The 13398-nt window shown below is 44.4% G+C and overlaps 1 protein-coding gene across 2 annotated transcripts in view; it reads left to right on the top strand.

Annotated features, from left to right (window-relative positions):
• The window catches only part of SPAG16 (sperm associated antigen 16), a 1224108-nt gene that overhangs the window by 81832 nt on the left and 1128878 nt on the right, over positions 1 to 13398 (top strand). For both annotated transcript variants that reach the window (XM_019523400.1, XM_019523399.1), the window contains exon 6: positions 4001 to 4108. In XM_019523400.1, the coding sequence (XP_019378945.1) occupies positions 4001 to 4108 (108 nt within the window). The remainder of the gene's footprint in view (positions 1 to 4000; positions 4109 to 13398) is intronic.

Below are 13398 nucleotides of genomic sequence, written 5' to 3'. Positions count from 1 at the left end.
CATGCAACAAGTATATTTTACTTGTTTTGCTACATCAAAAAATATTCATTCACAGATTCATAAATGCTAGGGTCGGAAGGGATCTCAACAGATCATAAAGTCTGACCCCTGTCTGGGCAGGAAAGAGTGCTGGGGTCAGATGACCCCAGCCAGATGCCTATCCAGCCTTCTCTTAAAGACCCCCAAGGTGGGGGAGAGCACCACCTCCCTTGGGAGCCCATTCCAGATTTTGGCCACTCTTACCATGAAGAAGTTTTATTCTGATATCTAGCCTAAATCTGCTCTCTGTCAATTTGTGACCATTGTTCCTTGTTACCCCAAGAGGTGCCCTGGTGAACAGAGTATCTTCGATCCCTCACTGCATTCCCCTAATGAATTTGTAGGCAGCCACAAGATCACCTCTCAGCCTTCTCTTGTGGAAGCCAAAGAGGTCCAGGTCCCTCAGTCTCTCACAGGGCTTGTCCTGCAAGCCGGTAGCCATACAAGTAGCCCTCCTCTGAGCCCTCTCAAGTCTATCAACATCCTTCTTGAAGTATGGTGCCTAAAACTGGACACAGTACTCCAGCTGTGGTCTGACTAATGCTGCATAGAGTGGAAGTATCACCTCTTTGGTTCTGTTTGTTATGCAACTGCTGATGCATGATAAAATGTGGTTAGCTTTGCTGATGATTTTGTCCCGCTGATGACTCATGTTTATCTTGGAGTCTGCTATGACTCCAAGATCTCTTTTCACTTCTGTGTTGCTGAGAGGGTAATTTCCTAGCCAGTAGGGTGTGCTGGATATTTTTGTGCCCTAGGTAGAGCACTCTACATTTGTCCTTGTTGTACTGCATCCTATTGTGTACTGCCCACTTTTCTAACCTGTCCAGGTCTGCCTCCAATCATTCCCTCCCTTCCGGAATGTGCACTTTACCCCACAATTTAATATCATCTGCAAACTTGAACAGAGTACACTTCAAACCCACATCTATATATATAGTATATTCCTGTGCTAAAACTTTCAGCAGTTTCAAAAAGGTCAAAAGGTAAAATGCATCAATTTTTCATGAACTAAGTCAATAGCTATATACAAATTACTATATTAATGTTTATTTCAGGGTCAGTGTTCTCAGATTTGCTTCTCACTTCCATGTGCTCAGGGAGAGCATGGTCTGACAGTAAGGGTGGTGTGGGTTGGAAGGGCTGCAAGGAGAAGTGGGGATGGGAGTGGAGGGCAAAGGGGCCACCTGACCTCCCTCCTCCAGATTTATTTTCCCTGTTGCAGCAGTGAAAGATGAACAAATTCCAGGTAAACATCCCATACTTAGATTCTATACTTGGAAACTTTATAACAAATGTATACGCTTTCCACATATAGTATCTAATTATTGGGGGGCGGGGGAGGGTGTCATTTTATGTTCAGGGTCATCTTTTATTTGAATGTATATGGTAATTCACTTACCAATTTTTCCCCTAGTTCTCCCCAGAATTAAGGGAGAAAGTACCTATGTCCAGTAGGTAGATGACAGAATTGGGTTGGGTGGAGTTGCAGACACTTTGGAGGGTAAGATTAGGTTCCCGGAAAAACTTTGATAAAGTATAGAAATGGTCTGAATTTAATCAAATTAAATTTATCAAGGACAAGTGCAACATTCTATTAACAGCTTGTGTAGATAAGCATAGTTAAGCACTGAAACAGGACACCTAGAGAGATTGTGGCATCTCAAATATTGTAAGTTTTTAGAAGTAATTCAGATGAACGCTTGTCTAGGATGATTTAGACAGGGATGATCCTACCTTGAGCAAGGGATCTGGATTAGATAACCGCCTGAGGTTCTTAGTAGCCCTACTTTTCTTTGATTCTGTTTGTAAGATATTTCTGTGATTGCAATATATATATAGAAGTGTGCCCCCATATATATGGGGGCACACTTTACATTCACAGATCAAAAGATTACCTAAGGTTTTTGTGGTTTCTGCTGAAACAGGCTGTGCCTTCACAATTCTGAAAAGGACCATCGTTTGCATAAAATCCTACAATGACATATCCAAGCTGAAAGCCCAGGACAAATTTACAGGTTTTTCACAGTTCTCTGTTGCTTTTCTTAGAGACTTTCCAATTATTCCATTTTCAAGTCAGTAAATGTTATCAGTCCTTATGTTTGCCAAATATTATGCCATCTCATTGGCCTTTGTATGTGGCATGGAATTTGGATAGTGCTCCATGCTCCTATCTTTCTTAAAATAGACTCCAAAACCTTACTGCCACAGGTGTAATGTTTGCTTATCACCCGCAAGGTGAATTCATACAAATGCAACTGCTCAAAAGAAAATGTTTACTTACACCTTGTGTAATTGTTGTATACTTGAGTGTGTGTGCATACAACACATGCATGCACATATCCGTACACACTCACATGCACATACGCACACATTTCTGCTACACATGCTCATGCCCAGTCATTCACTGTATAAATGTACATGAATTTGAGTATGAAAGGACTGAAGAGGAATAAAAGAGCACTGTCTTTCTTCATGCCATCACCCAGAGACATTAGGATATGCTGCCCCAGTGAGATCTATTACTATAAGTCACCAACTCAAGTTCGATAGGCATAAACACCTACAAGTGCACAACACATCACCCAAGAAGTTGCAGAGGAAGTACAGTAACAGTTTCTTCCATGCTTACTTTTTATGCAAATAAGTGTAGTAGACTTTGCTAAAAAAGCTGGGCTTGAGTAGGTTTATGTTTATACCAGTGTACTAAACTATTCAGACCACATTTTTAGATTAGTATAGACTGATAATATAGTTAATGTAGGAAAGGTAGAACTTCTATACTTGCTAAAAGACTGAAGCATGTCTTGTTTTGATTGGTTGAACATTATATAATTTCTATAAAGACTCATGGGAAGGCCCAATCTTCAGAGGCAGGCTGTTGAACAGACCACCCCCACTATGTCACTGACTGACTGCTAGCAAGCCAGTGCTTTGTAACAGTTTTGTATCTCATAAAATTTGCCTGAGTGTAACTCCTTGGCCATGTCCATGTGAGCAGGGGCCTGTGTTTGCAGCGGCATAAATAGTAGTGACACAAATTTGTGTCACTACTTTGTGCCTCACTGTATGCCCCTGCCCATGTGTTTTGCAGTGCAATGTATTGTCTTGCTGCTCCATATGCTGCAAGGGGGGCTGGTTGGGGCACAGGGTGCCTCAGTGTGCTTCTAGCTAGCTGGGGAGTGGCACATGGAGACAGGAAAGCAGGCATCCCAGGGCTGCCTTCTCCCCTGTCTCTACGTGCTGCAGAGCCCCTGTGCTTGAGGTACCCTGTGTCCCAGCCATCTGGTCTGTGTCTGGCTGGGGTGCAGTGTGCCTCAATGCAAGGGTTCCACATGCTTCAGTGTGGGGGCTCAACAGTGGAGCACCCACACTGAGGAGTGCAAAGACAGGAAAGCAGCCGGCTCAAGGCTGCCAGCTCCCCTATCTCAAGGCATACTGCACCCCAGGCAGCTGGGGAGTGGCTGGCTGCTGATCAGGGTGCCTCAGTGTGGGGGCCCTGCAGCATGCAGAGATGGGGAGCAGGCAGGCCTAGGCTGTCTGCTTCCCTTTCTCTGCATTTGTCCACTTTCATGCTACTTTGGCATGCTTTTTACCATTTTTTTCTTCAAGGTTCTTTTTTTGTTTCCTTTTTTTTTTGCTACCAGGAAATCCCACTAGCAAATTTTGCCCTGGCGTGTAATTTAGCAGCACCGTCCACAGTTTAACATGCAATGCTAGGGCTAAAGAGATATCACATGCCCGCATATGCAGATCTGGCCCTTATCTCTGAGACTAAGGTATTAAAGCAGAAAGGAATCTAAGTGACCAATACAGATATGCCCCAGCAGGAATTACAATGACAAATTGCCAACTCAAGGTTTGTAGGTACACATATCTACAAGTTCACAACAGACCCCACAAAACAAAAGTTACCAAAGAGGTTAGCAGCAGTTTCTTTCACATTTATTTTTTTATGCAGCAAAGCAAAGGAGGCTCTGCTAAAAATACAGAAAGAACGTGATTTCCATCGAATGCACCATAAGCAAGTGGTCCAGGAGAAAAACAGGCTCATTAGCGATATTAAAAGGTAAGCAAACCTATCTTTCACTGTGTCATTTAATTAAAAGGTAACTAAGCTTGAATGTTACTTGAGAAAACTTAGCTATATTTTAAGTATTAAGTACATGACCAAAAGTAGCTCAATTGAGTTAGCATTTTGGTAAGTGGCAGTTTTATCCACCCTGAAAACCAAGAAATGATACACTAGGCCTTTAAGCTTGATGTCTCCAATCTTTCAGAAATTAGGAGAAAACTTTCTGCAGAGCAGAGAAAGGAGACATAGGTACATAAAATATTTGGTACATAAAGCATCTAACGTTCCTTGACTGTCAATTTCTTTTTTTCATGGTTGTTGGTGAATCTCATTCATTCATTTCAACTTGAGTTAGGTATAACTAAATCTATCTTCTTTTATTTTATTGTCATTTAGTTCCCGTCCTTTTTATTTGTTGAGCATACTTTAAGCTAGTTTTCAGGATGTATTGATTCTGTATTCCTGTTTATTTTTTTGAGCATTCTTGCCTTACAGGTCTGTTATTTTCGAGAGTAGTAGGTCACAGAAAAAAGGGAATTCTGTAAAATTCATAATCTCTAGTTTTATTGTTGCCTTTTTTTTTTTAGTCTGACAGAACAGACTTGATTTTTCCTACCTTTTTTTAGTTGAGTTTGTTTTAGAAAAAACAGGACAACACCTTTGAAGTTGTACAGGTTTTCTTATCAGAAGATCTCAGAATGTTTCCCAGAGGTAAATATAACTATCCCCAAATTACTTTTGGTGAAGAGGAGACATGGAGTGTTTAGGTTGCTCACAAGTGCAAGGTAAAAGAATGTGGCAGTAGAAGATTTGGAAACTGCATCCTTTGCTTTAACCTCTAGATAACAGTGCATCCTAAATAGTAGAAAATGTTTTTTTGAAGAAAGCTGTAAAAGGTACAAGCTGGAAGAGAGTCTCATTAGCTGTGCCTCCATAATTGCCAAAGTATTCCACCTTATTCCTTTCCTTTGCATTTCCTCTTCACAGTCTCAGTTATGGGTGTATCAGATAGGCGTTTTAGAAATACATAGTATTTATACATGCCTAAAGTAGTTTTAATTAGTTTATATTAGGGTTAAGGATTTTTGTAGTAGTAATGTTAGAGCTTTGGTTCTCTTATATCCTGATGGCATAACTGAAGAATATTGGGTCATGTAAAGGAGGTTCAGTTTCTGTGGGATGAATTGCTCTGTGTAAAAACATTTGTACTTTTTCTTCCAGACGAAAAATAGCAGTTCTGGGAGAAAGATAAGCCAACTTCAGCCAGTGAGAAGTTGTTCCTGGGAGAGATTCATATTTGTATGTTTTCTCTCAGCTTAACACTTTTTGGGGGTGAGGAAGAGTGGAGCTAGGGAAAAGGCTCCTGAGCCTTCCTGAGATTGGGATCACTTGGTCTGGAGAAGGCATAAGGGGCAGCTGCCTCTGCCCTTCCTGTAGACCAGGATGGGAGGAGAGGACCCTGTTGGCTTCTCATATATCAAGGCCCCCAGTTTGATAAACAGGCAGGAGCTTTGCACCACTGCTCCCTCCATTGGGCACTGGGAGCTGAGCAGAGGTATGCCAGATGCATGCCCTTTTCTCACACCAGAGTCCCTGGAGTAAGGATCAGGTGGTTTTGTACTATTGCACTGTTGCTTTTCTCCCCTCCCCTCCTCTCTGGAATTGGTCTGGAAGGTGAGGGAAGCAGCATCCATTGTTCCCTACCTCTCTGCAGTCTCTAATTTTGGGAAGAGGTGGCATAGGGAAAGGCTCCCCAAGCCTGGTCCCTGTCCCTGTTAGATTCTTCTGGCATTCACAGGGCTGGAAACTAGGCCTGAGGAGGCTGTCCTTGGAATAAATGGGCAAAGCACCCACCTGCTTCTCACAGTAAAGTGCCAAGTGTATGGAGTAGGTGGGGCTTTGCCACAGGGTTCAGTCCATTGGCTCCCAGTGCCTAGGAGCTGAGGTGATGGAAGGCCATGGCTAACGGGGCTTAGTCCTCCCCAACTTTTTGCGGTGGCCAACTACAGCAGCAGCACCATGGCACCACCATCCCGCAGTGCCTGGTGCAGCTCAGCATGCAGCCGCTTCTCCGCTGCCATGTATAGCACCAGTGTGTGCTGGCCCCTCAACAGCCCTGTGGGAGGGAGGGGCAGGTGTCAAATGGGACTCAGCTCCCCCCCAAATAATATTTTCCCCCACTGCTTATGAAGAGAAGGAGCACTGCCACCCCCTGCCTGCTTTTCACATCAGGGGTTCTGTGTGGCAGGGGGGTTTGCTTCTGCTCTGCTCTCTGAGGCTGGGAGTGAAACAGAGGAGCATCTGCTCACTGTTACCTGCCTATTCCCAAATCTGGGCCCTTTATCTGGGGAAGGGGCTAGGGGGAGCTTGCCCCACTTCTCCCCTCCCAGACTGGGCCAAGAGGGAAAGAGAGTAGTGAGCTAAAGCCCCCAATCCCTTCCTCAAAGTGAGCAGTGGCTGGTTTGGGGAAGAGGCAAAGAGCAGTGGCAGCTGCCTTCTTTCCTGGAGCAGCCACTGCTTCATAGACGACGTGTAGCAGGAGGTACCGGGGGGCACGTGCTCCTCCTGAGAGCACTGGTGCCCCCCCGACACCAAACGCTGCTGCTTCTAGGGGGGCATGGAGAGCATTTGTGCCCCCTCTGAAATCGGCCAGTGCTCTGGAATCTACAAAAGAAAGGTACTATACAAGAGTTTGGCAGAATATAGAACAGAAATGTACTTTAACTGATTAAATAAATCAGATAATCTGGAACTATGTTCTCTGCTCTGCATGCATACATTATATGAAGAGGTTTATGTATTGTTATTAGCCAGGGTCAACTGTTAACAGGAAAGAACAGATGGCTAAAAGTTATCTTTACTTAGTTTTCTGTTGTGCCCGTGGGGGTTCTAAGGCCTCATTTACGTGTCATGATTACCATGTTAATTGTGGCATAAATGACAAGGGTGCTACATATGAGTATATAAAATGACAAATCAGCCATAAAAAAATTTTCACATGTAACGTGAAACAGTTTTGGGAAGGGCTGGAGGCTTGACCTCACTGCTCCTTCCTCTTCCAGACTGGTCCAGGACGGATGGGAGCAGTTCCTGCTGGTCCTTTTTCCTTCCCCAAGCCAGGTACTAGATGTCTTGGAGAGAGGCTGGTGGCTTTGCCCCAGTGCCCCCTCTGTTCCACTCTCAAAGACAGGGAGCAGAGTGGAGGAGATTGCTCCCTGCTCATTCCCTGAACCCAAGTCTGGGAAATGTGGGGGGAGTCCTTCCCCACTACTTCACTCCCACCAGAGACTGGGAGGAGTGGAGCAGGCACTGCTCTCTTTGCCTTCCTTACATCAGGATCACCCCAGTCTTGTGAAGGTAGAGAGAGCAAGAGAAGGGGTCCCTGCAAGCTGAATGTCTGTAAGCTTCCTCACTCAGAATGATTTCTAGTGGTGGAAAATTCTCAGAAACTTCCACTGGTAGAAATAAACACCTGTTCATGGCTACAATTTAGTTTTTAAGAGGTGCACCTCTTGCCATGATGTTTTCTCAGCATTTAGCACCCATACATGGTGCCTAACTTTCCTGGGAGAGAGAGAGTCTCAGGGGGTCTGTAGTATTTTCACAATAATAGCTAGATGAGAGACAGAACAGATTTCAGAATTCATTTTTCCAAAAAGCATTAACTGCCAAGCTCTCTAGTTTTGCACTTTATTTGGTTTCATGAGAGTCTACAGCTAGGACACTTAGAAAAAAAATAAATTAGAAATATCCTAACATTCCTTATTCAGTTCTTATATTTTGCTTGGGTTGAAGTTCCAGGAAGGTACTGGTATCTTAATATAATCCAAAGTTAATATAGGTTAAATTTAAGAAGGCGAAGACATTATTGATGATTTCTAGTAGCAGAACCAGTCCACATATGAGAAATAACTCTGCTGAATAATGAGCAAGTGCATAGCCTGTTATAGTACAATATGAAGACTTCAAACAGAATAAAAGGTCATCTTCAGGTTTCATTTTCAAGTATTTTGAAGAGAATGTGGACAGATCATACTTTGACATCACCTGAATTCCTGAAGTCCAAACAGTGGCAAATTGTCTTCCCTTTTCTCCATCTAAAACCACTCTTACATATTTTTGTTTCAGGGCTGGTTTAACAAGGTCCCAGTCCAGAGGTGACTGTGGTGAGCAAATACATGACATTGGAGGAAAAATTAGGCTGTGCTAAGTATATTGGCTCAAATAAGGAATTGGCTATTTGGCTGTGATTATGGCTGCAAATACTTTCTGGGCCACACAACATTATGCCTCTGTGTTACCAGGGGAATCTTCTGGATATCACTGACCAGAGTCTTGCCCATCACAAAGCACATGATTTGCCATTTAAACCAGTGTGGTGTTGTCCGGTTCCAGGATGCAGGCTCTAGCATGCAGGCATCATAACATTTTTTCTAGTGTGCAAGCCCCTCAGCCCCCACCTGAGCTTTAATTTTTTACCAGGGAAGACACTTTTCATGGTCCTCCCTGGTGACTGCGGCTTCAGATATATGCCAGACCCAAGGCTTGTGCCTGGCCCAATGCAAGGGAAGGGGCAGGCAGTGTCCTGGAGGGTCAGGATGTCTGTCGGCCAGTTGGAAAGGAGCCCATCAGGAGCAATGTCTGGGTCAATGGGTCACAGTGTCTTGGTCACTGAGATTGGCAAAGGTTCTTTTCCTCACTGCAACTCCTCAGAACCCTTTCCTCCCCCCTCCCCATGGCACCAAGCCATTCAAAACACTCTGCTCACTGGCTCCAGCATAAAATGCAACAGTTGCATAAAGTTTCTTTGTAGATCACAGCTCCCCTCTGCAATTTGCTTTTTAGTGGGAAATGAAACCACCCCCGCCACCTGCGTAAAGTGGCCCAGTGGTTTTATATTCTTTGCATGAAGCATGAGTGGGTTTTCGGTTGGCAGTGCCACTGGCAATCAGCCATGCCCCTGGGGAGGGGGCAGCACAGCCCAGGCAGACACCCTGGGCAGGGCAGTGCTGGGTGGGCAGGGGTATGTGTGCAGGTGGTGGGTGCTTCCTGGGGCTGTCTGCAGTCCTGGAGCAGGTAGCCGCAATGTGCTTTTTTGTGTGAAATGAAACTTCTCCCAGCCACCTGCATGAAGTGGTCACATGGTTTTATATTCTTTGTGGGGGTGGGTTATGGGCCTGCGGTGCGACTGGCAGTCATGGACCCCCTGGGGAGCCAGAAGCAGCACAGACCAGATGGCCATCCTGGGAAGGGCCATGCTGGGTGGGTGTGTCCACCTGGCGGTTTAATATTCTTTGCCTTAAGCAGGGGCACCCATAATCTGACCCGACCAGAAGATTGATTTATGTTGGGCCAGGCTACTATAGCTGGTGTTCGAAAGTAGACTATACACAAATACCTGAAAATTGAAGTGACATTTGGTGGACAGAGGGGCTTATTACACATCATGCACCGACTTCACATGTACACATGACAGATCTATGGCTGTATTGTTGCAATTTGCATCAATGCAAACTAAAAATACATTGGGATGTGGTTTATTTTGCATGGCAACAAGCTCATTTAAATTACAACACACCATATGTGTAAAGTGTAATGCAATTAAAATGCAAAAAGGGGCAATTTTCATCACATATACGAGTGTCCTATGACCGCAAACAGGTGGTTTTCTGGGTGGGGAGGGGTTGAGAAATTTCCACTGCTAGAAATCATTTTGGGAGAGGGAGTAGTCCTGGTGTTCAGCCTACAGCTGACCCCTCCTACTTGCTGTCCAAGTGCCGCATGCAGGGAAGCTCATCCCGACACGATATATTCAAAGCTGGTGTCCACAGCTCCTGGCAGAGATACAGAGGGAACAGCAGGGCAAAGCCCTCAACACATTTTGTGAAGTAGGCAATCCCTGGTTTGGAGAAAAGGTAGGGAGCAACAGCTGGAGCTCCCTCCACTCCCTGACCAGACCAGATGGGGGTGGGGTGGCGGGGGTGGGGAGGCATGGAGGAGAATAGCATACAAGCATTCTTTCTTGTGGACTTATAGTTCATATCAGGGCAGCAGCAATTCTCCCAGTAAAAATGTAGCCCTTGACATGACATATCCATTACCTCTTGTTTTTGATAACTTTAGTTCCTTTTCTTCAGATAATATTGTCTGTCTTCATTGGGTGTAATGGCTAAGTGGAATCATCTCATTGTAAACCAATTTCAGTCTCTAGTGAACTTTAAGTTGAATGTGAGTGTGTTTATATGTGCATGAATGCACTTTAGTTAATGCACATTAAATCTAGTACCTCTGGCAATTTATAAACATGCTCTAGCAGGTGGGCAGGGGGCCACTTTAATTAAAGCAGCTCTGAAAGCCTCTCTGATTAAAGTGCTGGTAGTACCATGCATCTCAGCATCCCCACACTGAAAAATGGTGGCAGGGGTGCTTTAACTAAAGCTTACTGAATTCACTTTAAAGCACCCCTGCTGCCATTTTTCAGTGTGGGGACTCAGATGCACATGATGCAGGAGTATGCTGGAGCATGTTAATTACCATGCTCCAGCAGACTTGATTAATCAAGCCTGCTCTGACACATTGTAATTACAGTGCATTGGAGCGGCCTCTCTGCACGTGTATAGATAGGTGCCTGTCCGTTGTGAGGTACTAGGAAAATGTGTGTTAGCCTGTCTTAATGTACATTAACTCAAGAGCATGGTTTTTAAGTAATGCTTAATACTCATTAGTCTATTTTAATGCCCATTAACTAAAAAGTATGGGGTGCCTATACAAGAGCACGGAATGTGCACCAGCACACTGGAATTCCAGCACCTCAAAGTAGACTTTATTAATTGAGTCTGCTAGAGTGTGGCAATTACCACATTCTAGCAGCTTGTGTGTCTCATGTATCAGCATCCCTGTGCTTAAAAATGGTCAAACAAGCTTTAGTTCAAGTGCCCTGTTGTCATTTTTAAGCATGGGGAACAGAAGTGTTTTTTAGAATTACTTCCTTATTCAATTGGAAGTTTGTGCCCTGTATCAGACATCTGAAGGCCAGAAACTTTCTTTAGAAGGTTTTGTTTCCAAATGCTGACCTTGGTCTCTATTTTTCTCCTTCCTTACGTAGATTTCTGTGCAGTTCTTGATTTAGAAGTTCCTTATTTTCTCAGGATGCATTCATTATAAGTAGCTTTATTTTTGCATTGATGGATCAATTTGTGTCAACAAAACTTTTACATAAGCAGGTCATCTGAGGGACAAGGAATTCATGTTTACCCCTATTTGAATAATTTATCATTAAAGGTATCTTCAAAGGAAGATGTGGAGAGTGCTATTTCCCACAAATGAACTCTCTCATCACAAAAGATTGTGTCCATATGATGAATAAATAAACATCTTTTGAAACCCACTCAGGATTTTCTTCATAAAAGCTATCCTAGATGGTCAGATATATATCTTCAGAAGAGAGATTTCTAAAAACCCACAATTTGTCATGCACACTCTGCTTCTGTCACTTTGCCAAGAGGTCATTGTTTCCCTTGGACTGGTGGAATTTAAATCTTCAGTGATTTGTCATTTCTTGGGCACTGCTTACAATGGTCAAAAGTAGAGTATTCCAAGCAAGATGATATTTGTGAAGCGTCAGCATGTTCTCAAGGTGTACTTTTCAATATCCTCCCTAAACAATCCATCTTTAACAATTACCATAATACATCCAACATAGTTTAGGGAAAAACAGTTTGAGGTGGGGCATTGGCATCATCCAGCTAGACAATTGGTGTGCATAAAGATGTTCAGGGAGGTTAGGGGAAGTTAGATCATGTTAAAAATGGCCACCCGGTCTAACTTATTTTACCCAGGTGGTCCTTTTCTTTAGATCCATAGTTGGATTGATATGAGTGTGATCTGTACAAAAGTTCCGGAAAGGTTAAATTGGTCTAAAAATGGCCAACCCAGTCTAAGCTAACCCTATCTGCAAGGTAGTCTAACTTAGGTAGGGTTGGCCATTTTTAGACCAGTCTAACTGTGCCAAACTTCTGTACAGCTCCCAGTGCAGCGCAGGGGCTGGGAAAGCCCAGCCACTGGCCCTAGCCTTGACAGGTGCCTTGCCCCCTGGTTGCCATCTTGGAACTGTGAGTCCCAATCCTAATCCCTGACCTTTCCACTCAAGTCCCTCCCCTTGCCCCTGGAAGTACTCCTTTTGGGAGGTGGGTTTGCCACCTTGGAATTAGGAAATAAAACAAATAATACTCTAAAAACCAAACATCTACTATAACATAGTTTAATTTTATTTAAAAAATATTTTTGTCCTGTGGCTGAGAGTGGAAGCACAATGTGCACTGCTCCTATGGGAGTGAGTGGACTCAGCCGCATGTGAGCACAGGAAGAGCAGCCCAGAAACAGCTGGATATAGTTTAACTGGTAGGCACCCACCTGCAGGCCAGATGAAATCGCCTGGTGGGCCAGATCCAGCCTGTGGGCTGTATTTTGCCCATCCCTGCCCTAGCCCCAGGGCTATGCTTTTCCTACTCCCTGCTCCTGGCTCTGGGTTATTTTGAGTCTTCTTCCCAGCTCCATGCCCCCCTCTTCCCACAGACCATCCAGCCACTCCCCCACCAAGCCCACCAAACCCCACTTCCTGCAAGCTGCTCCTGGTGCTGTTTTTTTCAGTGTTTGCTGTTGCTGGAAGCCAAGAATATAAGTCCTGGTGTGGGAAGGGGCAGGAGAGATGGGGGTATCTTTGCTGAGAGGGGTTGTTTGTTTGGAGGTTTGGAGGTCAATGGTGCTAAACTAGCCCCTGGACTCAGGGGGTGGGGGAGAGAGCTCCAGTGGACCCCAGAAGCCTCCTGATCCCGCCAAACACTTCCAGACACCAACAACCACTTGTGGACCTGACCTGCCTGCCACCCACCACCCTCCAGCCCTGATTCCCCTCTCTGGACTCTGCTCGACCTCCAATTTCCCCTTTTAGAACTCCACTTATCCCTCCGATTCCTCCTGCATGCCCCCCTGGAGTCTACTTGCCCCTCTGATTTCCCCCTGCCACTAGCTCCCTCCATACTGACTTACCTTGGATGGGGTGCTTATTTTTAACTTAATCTAACCTCCCAGTAACTTTTCTGAATTTCTGTATGCAGCCTAATCTATCCAATTCAAAAAGTTCAATGTAGTTTGGATTTTTTTCTACCTCATTTCCTTACCCCTACCAATCCCTGAGTTCTTCAGGTTGTCATGGATGGTAGTCTTGCAATGTTATTATATAAACAAAGACGGAGGTGCTTATTTCACATGACTTTACAGGGGAG

The sequence above is a fragment of the Gavialis gangeticus genome, unplaced genomic scaffold (assembly GCF_001723915.1).
Source record: "Gavialis gangeticus isolate Ggan-Ray unplaced genomic scaffold, GavGan_comp1, whole genome shotgun sequence".
Taxonomy (NCBI): Eukaryota; Metazoa; Chordata; order Crocodylia; family Gavialidae; genus Gavialis; species Gavialis gangeticus.
The sequence above is the reverse complement of the archived record's forward strand: the minus strand, read 5'-3'. Positions and strand labels throughout refer to the sequence as shown.